Source organism: Phaseolus vulgaris, chromosome 3, assembly GCF_000499845.2.
Source record: "Phaseolus vulgaris cultivar G19833 chromosome 3, P. vulgaris v2.0, whole genome shotgun sequence".
NCBI classification, from domain to species: domain Eukaryota; kingdom Viridiplantae; phylum Streptophyta; class Magnoliopsida; order Fabales; family Fabaceae; genus Phaseolus; species Phaseolus vulgaris.
In genome coordinates this window covers 50,405,193-50,418,831 of record NC_023757.2, presented here as the reverse complement: position 1 = coordinate 50,418,831, position 13,639 = coordinate 50,405,193, and the positions used below count along the sequence as shown (strand labels likewise).

Below are 13,639 nucleotides of genomic sequence, written 5' to 3'. Positions count from 1 at the left end.
GAAACTTCATGAAATGATATTGGTCTGCACCATTGTGAAGCTGCATGAAATGATATTGGTTTGTACCACTGTGAAACTGCATGAAATGATATTGGTCTGAATCATTGTGAAAAAAGAATCAATGCTACAGTGCACCACAAAGACTATGCTACACAATGTACCACACCGAGAAACTCTGAGGAATCTTTTGACTGGTTTGATTTTTTTTCTTCAAAAGCTTCTAGTCGTGAGTAGTACTTTGATTTCATTCATTCGAGTGTTTGTATTATGAGAAATGGGAATCTTGTGAGAGTTGTGTCGTGAGTTATAATGATAGTGAAATTTTTATTATGTTGAGGACGAATAAAGAAGACATAAGACGTAATGCATTCACTGTTTTTGGATTAGAATTGAGTTTTTGTAAGATAAAAGTGTTTTATATTAATATTTATGATATTGGTATGCACCACTTTGAAAAAGTTACATGAAATGATATTGGTCTGCACTACTGTGAAACTACATGAAATGATATTAGTTTGCACCACTGTGAAGAAGGAATCAATGTTACAGTGCACCACAAAGATTATGCTACACACTGCACCACACAAAGACTCTGAGGAATCTTGTTACTATTTTTTTTTTCTTCAAAAGCTTCCAGCCGTGAGTAGTAGTGTGATTTTATTAATTCATTTGAGGGTTTATATTCTAAGAAATATGAGTTGTGTCGTGAGTGATAATGATACTAAAGTTTTTTGTTGTGTTGATAACGAACAAATAAAACATAAGAGGTAATGCATTCACTGTTTTTGTATTATAATTTATTTTTAGTAGGATAGGAGTGTTTAATGTTAATATATTTACAACAGTGCGTGAAATGATATTGGTTTGTACCATTGTAAAGAAGGAATCAATGCTACAGTGCACCCCAGGAACTCTAGAAAATGGTTTAATTTCTTTTTGCTTCAAAAGCTTTCAACCACAAGTAGTAATGTCATTTCATTCATTATTTTGAGGGTTCGTATTCTGATAAATAAGGGTCTTGTAAGAAATATGTTGTGGTGATAGTGATAATGAAGTTTTTTTGTTTTGTTAAGGACGAAGAAGACATAAGAAGTAATGCATTCACTGTTTTTAGATTAGAATTGATTTTTTTTAGGATAAAAATGTTTTATGTTAATACCTTTACAATAATGCATGAAATGTTATTGCTCTGCACCACTGTGAAGCTGCATGAAATGATATTGGGTTGTCCACTGTGAAATTGCATGAATGATATTGGTCTGCACCACTAAAAATAATTAATCAATGTTACAGTGCACCACAAAGAGAATGCTACACACGACACCATACAGAGACTCTGAGAAATCTTTTGACTGATTGATTTTGATAAAAATATTTTGTGCAGTTTACTGTTTTATTTTATTTAAATATTATTTATGTTGCAAATTAATTTTTTATATTTTTTTAAAAAACATATAACTGAGATTCTGTATTTAATTTTTTAATTTTTACTATATGTGAAAATTCAGTGAATAACAATAATTACAATATCCCAAATAAGTGTATGTTACTTGATTAAAATATATAAAAAAATTTATTTAAAAGACATAAAAAATATTTGTTTATTTTAAGATTAGAAAAGTGCTTGATTTAAGAGAAAATAAATTTTCCAAATGATAATTAAAAGGTTGCATGGGATATTGTATGTAGAGTTGTTTTTTCAGAAATAACTTAAAATAAAACAATCACTTTTTATAATTATTATGCATACTTAGAAAATAAAATTTATATATATTTAATATGTTCATTTTTTAACAAGTTTTTATCTGATGAATATAAGATAAATATTTAAATTGTCAGACTAATTTTATCTTCTATATTAGTTAATGGATGATGAATAAAAGACAAAGAAAACAAAGCTAAATTTACTACAATATTTTTAAAAATTAATTAACTTAATATAATTATATTAAGATAAATATAAAATTAAAATAAAAATAATATTAATAAGTTGATTATTATTAAAATATTTTTTAATAACAATAATAAATTTGTAAACTTAAATTTTATACATTTAAAATAATTTATAAATTCGCTATTAATTATTACAGGCAAATTTTAATAAATCATTCTAACAAAATTCATTATATTATCTTTAATCCAAACAATCTCAAACGTCTCTTTAATTTACTCTCTTCAATTTCCACAAATTTCTATCTCAATCCAAACACTTGGATAAAAAAAATTGTAGAAAAATATTTTGATAAAAGAATTTTTACTGTACTACGAGATACATGGTCCACGTGTTTTTAAAATATCAATTCGTAAATTTATTTAAATATATTATTTGTATTTTTTTATATTTTGATATAAATATATATATATATATAATATAATATAAAAAAGAAAAAAAATAATTAACGCATATGTAGTGTAAAGTAGTTGAAGTGCGTAATCATTTTTTTTTAGTAGATGAATCATTTATATTTTTTCTTTTGTGGTTTTAAAATATAATTAAAAACAAAATAAGTATTTAAAATGTGTAAAAAAACATGATAGCATCTTAATTATTTTAAAATACCCTAACAAATTTCACAGTTCACAATAAATGGTTTTAATCTTGCACTTCATTAAGCATGGAAGATAAATACATTAACTAATTTTATTATCAAGTCCACTGGTTTAAAGGATTTTTTAAGCATTTAATTCCAATGTGTACAAATATTTCTACCAGACCTTATTAAAAAAATATTTATCTTTTCTATTTGTGAGTACCCATTTGAAAAAAATATCCAAAAACTTCACTATAATTTTTATCACTTAATTATCATATTTCGTGATTTAACTTCAAGTTTTTTTTATATACTTTACCATTAAACTTTCAAATTTTTACATACCCTGAATTCAATTTCTAATAGAAAGATGATATGTCATGCAGAAAAAAAAATATGAAAGGAAATAAAACAAACTAAAATGAACACTGTTTTGAAATTATAATAAAATTGTTTTTTTTAAACTTTTTTCTTAACATGTGATTACTCTCATAAATTTAATGAATCAGTAAAATATGTAAAAATTTACAAATTTAATAATAAAATATACAAAAAAAAATATAATAAATTCATGAAATAATAATAATTAAGTGATAAAATTAACAATTAAGGCTATTTAAATAGTGAAAAAATTATGATGCACCATCAGCTAAAATTAAGGATAATTTTTTTTTCTTTTGGGTACATAAAACAGAAAACTACTTACATTGTTGATGCTATGTACATAAACCCTGGCTTCTTGGGACATTTCTAACAGCCAAATTGCTTCTAAAATGTATATTGTGTTCAACCATGAACAACAAAAATGTCAATGTCAAATGTTAATCTCATGCTGTTACTTAAGATTCCATGTATTGTGAGGGTGGAGGCTTTGTGTTAGTCTTCTCAGAACCTGCAAAATGGTTTAGCAAGAACACATTTTACTACTGCTATAAAGTGTCACAGTAAAATAGAAATGGACCCAATTCATTGGGTTTTTGAGAGTAAAGGAAAGACAATTTCAACTCCTTAAATGTTGAAAAAAGCTGCATGAAGTCATACCAGAAGCCCCACGGATCTCAACTTCTCTCCATTCTTGCACAAGGGCACAGCAGCAACACATTAAATGAGAAAGAAAATCATCAATATAGCCCCCCTGCCATAGTTGTTATCCCTCAGAACTTGAATTTATGTTTCATCACACAACAAAAAAACTATGCCTAATTTTCTTTATCTGAGTACTACTTATAAAGGCAAGATACAAAAAAGTGAGCACCAAAAGGAAGGAAGCATTACCCTAATGTTCAACATCTTCCTAAGCTTACTCCTTATGCAGCAAGTGTAGCAGCAGCAAGATAAAATTAATGAATATGCCATCAATTCGTTACATGCTTCTGCAGAAGCTGAAAACCCACCAAATTGAAATTATAGAAGACCTCAATTTTGTAGTGTGAAAAATGAGCCAAATGGATAATAATAAGAATAATGCAAAAAAAAAAAAAAAAAAAAAAAACCTCAAAGAAACCTTAGTTTCAACTTACCCCACCCCCCAAAAAAAAGAGTAGAAACTATAAGTTTTTCTCATTTAACATAAAATAAAACTAAACTAATATGACAAAAATCAATTAGGCAATATCTGCAGATATTATCTGAATAATTAGGTGAGACTTCATTATTGATAAAATCCAAGATATATACCCCAACACAGTCTTAACTATATGGAAGTGTAAACAAGGCTTGCTTCAGTTAATTTGATGAAAAAATATTTTTATTATCAGTAAGGGTTTGGGAAGGATCATGGCAACCAAAAAGGACATTTTTCGGAGCTCAAAAGTCTATGTCTCATAATGTCTTGACCTTATTAGCAGTTTGATCTAATTAAATTATAGCTTTGTCAGCAAAAAACACAAAACAATGAACTATAGCTCACTTACATATTGGCCTGTTAGTTGCAACACTAGCAATATTTGACAGTGTTCCACAAGGACAGAAGCATGTCTTTATACCTGCAAATCAAATTATGCACTTATTACTTAAGAAGAGAAGTACAGAAGGATTGGATAGTTATGTCGAGATTTCCTCCCATGTTTGCTTTAAGTGAGTTAACTCACATTGTGTAAAAATAAGCAAGTTAAACAATATCTAAGTTAAAAAGATCCACCAATCTATTATGTTAAAGTTTTTGGTAGAATATGGTGTGTAATGAACAAACAGTATACTCTTATAGTAACCCCGGGGTGAAGGAAGAAACTATTCTAACTAGACTAAAGAGAGAATGAAATTAACAGAATGAAAGCACATACAAAGACAAGGTTCAGAACAGCAAGCAAGTAAATCAGTATGCCAATCTTCCCGATTATATGAACCTCCTCTTGATAGCAGATCCTTTTCTGAAACTGATGATCTGAGTGAACCCACACAAATGAAGAGTTCAGATCAATTCATATACAAGTTAGTGATAAGAAAAGGTAACAACAATATTTTTTTCTAAAAATGTCATTATTCACTAATAAAAAATCATTAAATAAAAACAAAATTTAGATATAACAAATTAGTTACTTGAAAAAATTAGATATTTATTTATAAACTAAAAAACTATTGGTATATAAATTAGTTTCTGAACAATTTTAAAATCTAAAGTAGTAACTAAAAGCTTAGTAGCTATTTAATAATTTTTTTATTGTGATTGACAGCATAACAACAGAAGATTGGAGAATGCAGGACTACAAGATACTTAGCTTGTGTAAGGTGGTCAGAGAAGCAGTTAAGGGAAAACATGGAGTCTTTCTAGAGGTCAGATGTGTAATGCTTAAAATTTATTTAACTATACTATAATGTTTGGGTCAAGTAGTTACTAAGAGCTTACCCATAACACATGAAATCTGGACAAGTGTGATAACATTACCTTGATGAGGAAAGAGTATCATTCTTTTTGTGGATGTTTTCATCAGAAGAATGAGGTTTGCCACCATTGGCATCAGAATAACTGCTGCCACTGTACTCTACTGTCTTGTTATTTTTTTCGGAATGATAATGAGCTGCAACTTCTGTGACGTCTAATAAATGTTGGATGAATTCATACTGATATATATCCATATTTGCTTGTGAATGTTGTAGCTCTACTTGAAGCTTTTCATTTTCCTTTTTAAGAGCTTCGTTGAAAGAAAAGTTGGGATAAGAACAGGAAAGAGTTTTCTTCAGCACCATAGCATCACCTTTGTCAGGCTCAGGTTTCAAAATGACAGTCTGCACCTCTTGCTCCTCATCGTCTAATGTATACTCACATTCATCCTTTTCAATAACTTCAAGCCTGTCCTGAATATTCCAAATAAGCAAGAGATGGTTAACAGTTATCAGACCAAATTTATGAACTTATAATGAAATTTACTATAAAAGGCATATCAGTCTTTGGGAAGTTTCAGAAATTTGCAAATTCTAATCCAAAAGCAAAATGCTGCAACTTGTGTGCAACACTATCATACATACTCACAAATATGAGGAAAGGAGATGTGATTTCACTAATTCTTATAGAATTATGAGTTAGAACTTCGGACACTGACTTTTATATATAGATGCTTTTAGATGAGATAACTAACGCAAGAGAATGACATACTTAAATCTCCCCTAATAATATTAGATTAATGGCAAACCAGACGGCAAAGATGTTTATCTATCTACATCGACTAGAAATTAGAGCATTTCATAATATATAAAATGAATAGAAACCTCAACTTATAAGTCGGTTTATGAGGTTGAGTTACGTTTAAAATTCACTTCTTATATAAACCTTAGCATGATTGAAAATACCAACTAAGATGTTGAAAGGATAATATAAACCTTAGCATGATTGAAAATACCAACTAAGATGTTGAAAGGATAATATAAACCTTAGCATGATTGAAAATACCAACTAAGATGTTGAAAGGATAATTGCAATGGAGTATTGAGTACTGAGTAAGACAGTTAAGCACAAGGATGGAACAAGGCAACAAGGCAAATAGCAGATACCCTGACTCGATTATTGTCGACTAGCGAAATGAGAGGAACAAGGTGCAAGTATCTGTCAATTTCAGTTTGAGCCTTCCTGAATTGATAGACAATGTTCCAGCCCATGGCCAGCAAATAAAGATAGCTACGATCTTGACAACTATTGACCAAAATGTAAGACCGTCTAAGGGCATCTTCTAGCTGCTCCAGAGGCTCCCGGGTTTCAGGGTACTTCTTTAGCTCAGAGATCTTGAGCTGATCCAGCAAGTTTCCAATCAACTTCAGATGCTGAGCAAATTGCCTGCAGTTCTTCTTGTGCATCCTTGCTGTACTTGCAGCTTTCACAATCATGCCAATCAACCTTACAGCGTCTATGCCCGTTAGCTGAGCCACATTTGCAATCTCCCCAAAATATTCCCATGAAGATGCCATCCTCTCTCCCAACACAACCTATAATGTCCATCTACATCAGCTCACAACACAGTTCCAAACATAAAACAAGAAAAAACACTCGTAATCCTTGATTTCATCAGCAGATTGGAACAAGAAAATGTAAATGTTTTTCTACAAAAAGGGAAAAACATTGTAGACACCAGGAAAAATCTAGTAAAACCTAGAATAAGTAGTACCAAGGTTATCCAAGAAAACCATTGCAAACTTCAGATGCCAGAGGTCATTTCTTTACCTTTGATCATGCAAATTACATTCACATCTCAAGTCTTTGCAATCTTGCTCTGCATCTGCATGGTGTTCTCACTTCTCGGAAACAGCATTGCCCTTAAAGATCTCGGCGCTGCAACGCATGGCAAATGCAATTCAAGCAGCCGAAAAAGGAAAGCTGAGTAACCAAACAAATTTGGAGAGTGTCAATGAGACAATGAATCTAATCTCTGATTCAACTCTAAACCCAGTTCAAAATATTGAACTAAACTGATATTTTCTCCCAATTCACCAAACTGAATCTCGCTTTTTTTGCTTGAAAAAAAAAAGAGTATCTCGGTTGTCAGTTAAGAAACCTGTTAGAATATTCAAAGCTTCATGCTCACAATGCGTAACGTAACATAACGGACACTTTAGCTTTAAACAAACAGAGCAAAAAACATTAACTAAAAGAAAGAAGAAGAAAAAAAAAAGCAAAAGACTCACGCTACAGAACAACGTGAAAAAAACAGAGGAAAAGAAGGAACATGGATTTCAAGTAATGGCAAACATTGGTTTGCGTGAAGAGCTTTTGTTGGGTTCTGCGCTAAGGAAAAAAAAAACAGAAACGTCCCCTGAGAAACCTTTCTGTCTCTCTGTTTTCTTTGCGTTATCGTTTACGGTTACGGTTGGGTGTGTGGTGCTATGGAAAAGCAGTTACGTAAGTGGGGTTGTTTGATGTTATTCATGGCAGAAAAGAAAACTTAGAAAGTAATCCAAAGACGGTGTTGGGAGTGGCGTAGGAGGTGGTTGTTGACACCGACGTAGAACCAAAGTACGTGAGTGAGAGTCGCTAGCATGGCCACTTTCTCTGTTTTATGAGACCTTCAAAACTTATGAATAAAGTTTCTTTCAGACGCCAACTAGTAAACAACCGTTCTTTTCACAACTCCAAGAATCATAAATAACTGTTAATGTGATGAATTTATAAATAAACATAATTAATAAAAATTAAATTTGTAATTAAATAGTATAAAAATATTCAAATAATAATATTAAGAATTATAATATAATTGTATATTATACATTGTTAATTTTAAATGTAAATTAGATAGAATTGGTTTGAAAGTATTATTGTATAAAGAAAAATTATACATTGACAATCTTGTTATACAATCTTCTTTCTTTACTTAAAATTTCAAATTTTTTTATGAAATGACAAAAATACCATTTTTTATATCATCAATTAAGAGTTGTAGTGGAGCAAGTTGACCATATATCATTTTTTTTGTACAAAAAAAAATGATACATTGACAACCTTGCTCCAGTATACAATCTTCTTTCTTTACTTAAAATTTCAATTTTTTATATGAAATGACAAAAATACCATTTTTATATCATCAATTAAGGGTTGTATAGTAGAGCAAGTTTGTCATATATCATTCTTCTTGTAAAAAACTTAAGATGCAACCTACCAACTTCTCTCTCTAATTATATATTGACATTATGTACCAAATTATATTTGAAAAGAAAAATATGTTTTCACTTGAAATATAAATTTTATATGAAAAAATAAATTAATTTTGAATTTTACATAAAAAAAATCAATTTTTACAGTTGTAAATTGGTATATTTTAGTGTATATTTATCAAAAGTAACAATTTTCATTATTATTTACATTACTATTTTGAACACAAAATTAAATTATAAAACTAAATTTACCTAATATGAAATATTAGTTCTTCTTTATATTTAAATTTAATGGAATGATTTGTGTGTGTTACAAAATTAATAAAAAAGATAAATTTATTAAGAATTAATAAATTTTTAAAGTACAAAAGCTAAAATTAAATTTGTAGAAAACTACAAGAATAAAAATATATTAATAACGGATTATGTTGAAAAAGAAATAAAATTAATATATTGTTGCGTGAGCCTTTATGTCTCACCTTACCGTGTAGGTTTTCCTTTTTCCTATGCCAAATCACGCTTCACATCCTCATTACAACTATTATTAACAGATTACAAAACAAACACACACACATTACACATTTTTTCTTTTAATGCTTTTAATTATTATCGATGTAATACTTTTTTATATTTCCTATAATTTTTATTAAAAATAAATGAAAAATGATACATTAGATAAATATTGTCGTATGTATCCAATACAAATTGAGAAAAGTTTATTTTTAACAATGCAAACAGTAAAAGACATGCGCTTAACATATGCTTATAATAATATAATAATATTTTAAATTAAAAAGTAAAATATTAATTTATTATAGTCTTAAAATGTATGTTTTTCCTCTTGAGTGTCCGTTTATCAGCCCCACACAAATTTAATTGTCTAAATCTCTCGAGTACGTTACTTTTCGCTTAGGTTAATTTTATTTTTTTTATCTTTTTAATTATTTGGATTGTTTATAAATGTTAAATGAATATTAAGTTGAGAAAGATGAGAATTTTATGAAATTAGAGTCACAAATTTAAGACGATATAACGTGAATCTTTGTTATTTAGTGTATTAAGTATTCATATCAATGTTGTAAAATATATTCTCTTGTTTCACCAATGAGGTAAGTCAGACACATAAACTAAGATATCAAGTGATGAAAAGTTTAGAAGAGAGTTCTTACCTACTATGACACATGTGTAGGTGTGTGACTAGAGTTGTAATAAATTTATTCTGATCCATTATTTTTTGATTCACTTGTAAATCTAAGTTTTAGATTAAATCAAATATTAGTTTATGGTAAGACATACTTAATACAAGTTGTTCGAGAGGAGTCAATAGATATTTTGCTGGTTGAATATCCTTTGATTTGTTAATTAAAGTGTCCTCTTTTATCTACTTTTTATGTTGAAAATGTATTTCAATAACTTATCCTTAAATGTGTTATTTGTATTGTGTATTATGATAATTGTAATATGTATACAACCACTTATAGGTATAGGTGTATGAGTCTGAAAAAAATAATTAATATTTTATTATTATTTTGACTTTACTAAAATAGTTATATATATATATAATGTATGTTTAAATTATAATAAACTTTGTGCAACTCATCTAATGAGTTTATTATATAGTAAATGTTTAAATGTTATGGTGTTATATTTTTTCTATTAAAAAAATTATTTAAACATTATAGATGACTATAAACAACATTGTCATGAATATTTACCATGGTTATAGGGTCAATTTCAAACTCAAAACTATTTATGAAACAGAAATATTGATGTGTTTATGCTGTATATATACTCACTGATATTTTTTAATTTTTTTTTATAAAAATCTTCATTTTATATATTATTATGCAATTATTTTTGTTGATTCAATTTCTATAACCCATAAATATTTTTAATGATGATTTTTTTAAGAAAAGATTGAAAACAAAGTAAATGGTGAATTTCTGGTCAAAATAAAATAATTAATAATTTAATTAAGTGTTATTCCTGGCTTATACGAAACTATACATTTACTAAAAAAAATTAGAAAATAATTATTCTTAAATTGGCTGGAAGAAAAAAAATGGTTAGTTCCCCTGGCATCTACAATGGCATAAAAAAAGTAAAAAAAAAAAGAAAAAAGTCTCCAAATTATTTTGTTCAGATAATAATTAATTAACTATTTTAAAAAATCTATAATATTTTGTAAAAAACAGTATTTTTTAAAAATTTAACCAAATACATGTTAATTTTCAAAATAATTATTTAATTTCAAATTTTACTCGAATTATTACAAAATGATTATTTGAAATTTTAATACAACAAATTCTATCAATTGGTAGTTAATTTGATACACTTTTAAAATTAGACGCTGATTAGAAGAAAAAATTAAGTGCGTGTTTAACCAAACAAGTTAAATTGTTCACACACATGAAATGATTTTCATTTCTTAACTGGTTACTTATTTATATTGTACCAAAACAAAGACAAACAAATTTGGCTATTTTTCTTAAAAGAAGACAATAAAGAATAAAATTTAATATTTTCAATTTAGTTTAAATGATGATCAAACGTAAACTTCATAATCGACTGTGAATTAAAAGCGTAATGTCCATTTTTTAAAATATATTTTATTCATTATTTAAAATTTATTTTTTTTATGCATTTTCTTTTTCTTTATATATGCACAGAATATCAAAATATAAATATTAGTTTTATTTAAAAGAAGAGAAAAGGGAAAAATAATAATATATTTTATTAATAAAAAATTGTTATACATTATAAACTCATAAATAAGATAGAGTATAATTGATGAAATAGTTGCAACTAAAAAATTAGTTAAAACTGAAAATCTAAAATATTATATAAAATCACATTTATCATCTAATAATGAATAAAATAAATATAATTGAAGTTTAAATATTTCTATGATTTAAATATAGGGTTTATGCGTACCATTTTATAACTATAAAAACTTCTACTTAGAAGATTTACAACCAATAAATATATTGTTCATCGAAATAAAAGATTTTAAAGAAATTAAAATGACTGTGGAAAGGAATAAAGGATTGTTTCTCTCGAGTTCTAGCATCCCAGATTACATAGTTTTAAATAAAACATAAACATAAAGCTACATTTTTAAGATATATTAAAGAGGTGAAAATAATATAATAATTATAATGTAAGTTTTACATGTATTCTTTAATACGTGTTCTATAAAATCATTTATTCTCATTATTAAACAAACCAATTCAAATTTTAACGTGTAAGAAATAGTATTAATATTTTTATTCATTAATTCTACTAAAGACAATTTATATCATCATTAATGTCAAATAATTTATTGTTTTTCAAAAATAATATTAAGTTTAAAATTAGAGTTTAACACATTTCATCAATATTGAAAAATGTTATTTTAACAACCTTTTAGCTAATTTAAATACCAATTTATAAATCATTTTATAATTTTTTATTAATAAAGAAACCACTATATACAACTAATTGTTTAGTCTCTATAATAATATATAATTTAGTCAATATAGTAACTAATTATTTTTTGTCTTCAATTTTAGTTACTATTTAATGATTTTTCTGGTAGTGGGTGCATGGTTGTCAAAATATCAACACTCTTAATCATTGAAAAATGTTACTTTGACAACTGCAAATCAAAGACACTAGTTTATAACTGTGATTTGGCCAATACAATTTCAAAATTGTTTCACTTCAGCAAAAAAGTTATTTATCTTTTCAGTTGTAATCTGGTGCCTGATTGTCAACGTATCAACACTCTTAATCATTGAAAAATGTTACTTTGACAACTGTAAATTGAAATACATTAGTTTACAACTGTGATTTGGCCAATACAATTTTAAAACTGCTTTACTTCAACAAAAAGTTATTTATCTTTTCAATTGTAATCCGGTACATGATTATCAACATATAGCCACTTCTAATAATTGAAAATGTTATTTTAACAATTGTAAATTGAAAGACACCAATTTACAACTATAATTTGACCAATACAATTTATGGTATATATTCATTTAATAGTGTATCACGACTTATTACTAAATGTTATATAATTATAACATGATACCAACATAAATTAATGAGATAATGACTAATTCAATAAATCACACAATAATTATTATTATTATTATTATTATTATTATTATTATTATTATTATTATTTATCGTCAATCATCCACTTGTAATTGATTACCATCCAGAATTTGTACGATAAAACTTCTAATTTGTTGGACATATAGTTGTTCGAGTTAGGTAAATAATCTTCATAAACAAAGACATTGGTTCCAATTAAATAAAATAAATACTTTTCCAATATCATTTTTTCTCTACGTATAGTGCTCAAGTTTATATTTATTGTAATTCAACTACTCATCAAACAAAACAACATTCAAATACCATGTTTAAATATTCCACACATACCAAATCAATATCAAATAACTCAATTTAAACTAATACATTTCATTTACATGAACACAGTGGAATCATCAATCCTATAACATGTATATATATAACATGTATATAGTTTATAGACTACTAGAAAATTATTAAATCAAAATAAAGTTTAAAAACTAAAAAAAATTAGTTGTTATATTGAATAAATTATTAAAAAAATATTATTTTTTAAATTATTTTTTATTATTAATAACTAGTTTTTAAATTAATATTTAATTAGCTACTAAGGTTTTAACTACTAATTATTTAGATTTTAAATTTAATAGAAAAAATTTGGTAACTAATTAGATACCAATTTATAAACTATTTATCAATAGAAACTAATTTAAAAATTAATAATTTTTTAATTATCTAAAATAATATATAATTTAGTCAATATAACAATTAATTATTTTCTATCTCTAAAATTATTTTTTATTTAAAGATTTTCTCGTAATAGTTTCAATAATATACCTCTTATAAATTCAACAATTCAAATTCCACCTTTAACAATAGCATTAGACCAAAAATGTTCATCATACCCTTTAAGCTCTTTAAGGTTTTGTAGTCATCATAATCAAAAGTTTCTAAAA

At 26.6% G+C, this 13,639-nt stretch overlaps 1 protein-coding gene across 3 annotated transcripts; it reads right to left on the bottom strand.

The window, feature by feature from the left end:
* Positions 1-3,152: 3,152 nt before the first annotated feature.
* On the bottom strand, positions 3,153-7,981 carry LOC137808492 (protein MID1-COMPLEMENTING ACTIVITY 1). 3 transcript variants are annotated; one of them, XM_068609631.1, is made up of 9 exons: positions 7,644-7,981; positions 7,183-7,335; positions 6,519-6,947; positions 5,416-5,825; positions 4,814-4,914; positions 4,445-4,516; positions 3,807-3,913; positions 3,573-3,666; positions 3,153-3,423 (listed from the first exon to the last, which is right to left on the bottom strand). In XM_068609631.1, the coding sequence occupies exons 3-9, from the start codon at positions 6,927-6,929 to the stop codon at positions 3,371-3,373; spliced, it is 1,248 nt and encodes a 415-aa protein (XP_068465732.1). In that variant the 5' UTR covers positions 6,930-6,947; positions 7,183-7,335; positions 7,644-7,981; the 3' UTR covers positions 3,153-3,370. The 3 variants fall into 3 exon arrangements, with proteins under 3 accessions (XP_068465732.1, XP_068465733.1, XP_068465731.1); XM_068609632.1 differs by having other exon boundaries at positions 7,183-7,290; positions 7,644-7,873; XM_068609630.1 differs by having other exon boundaries at positions 7,183-7,981.
* Positions 7,982-13,639: the final 5,658 nt, after the last annotated feature.

What these genes read in the sequence shown, in the direction of transcription:
- LOC137808492 (XM_068609630.1), bottom strand. Translation starts at nt 6,929, where the DNA reads ATGGCATCTTCATGGGAATATTTTGGGGAGATTGCAAATGTGGCTCAG. An exon ending in TCGACAATAATCGAGTCAGG is followed by an intron (nt 5,826 to 6,518) that starts GTATCTGCTATT and finishes TGGAATATTCAG; the next exon opens with GACAGGCTTGAAGTTATTGA. An exon ending in GATACTCTTTCCTCATCAAG is followed by an intron (nt 4,915 to 5,415) that starts GTAATGTTATCA and finishes GGGTTCACTCAG; the next exon opens with ATCATCAGTTTCAGAAAAGG.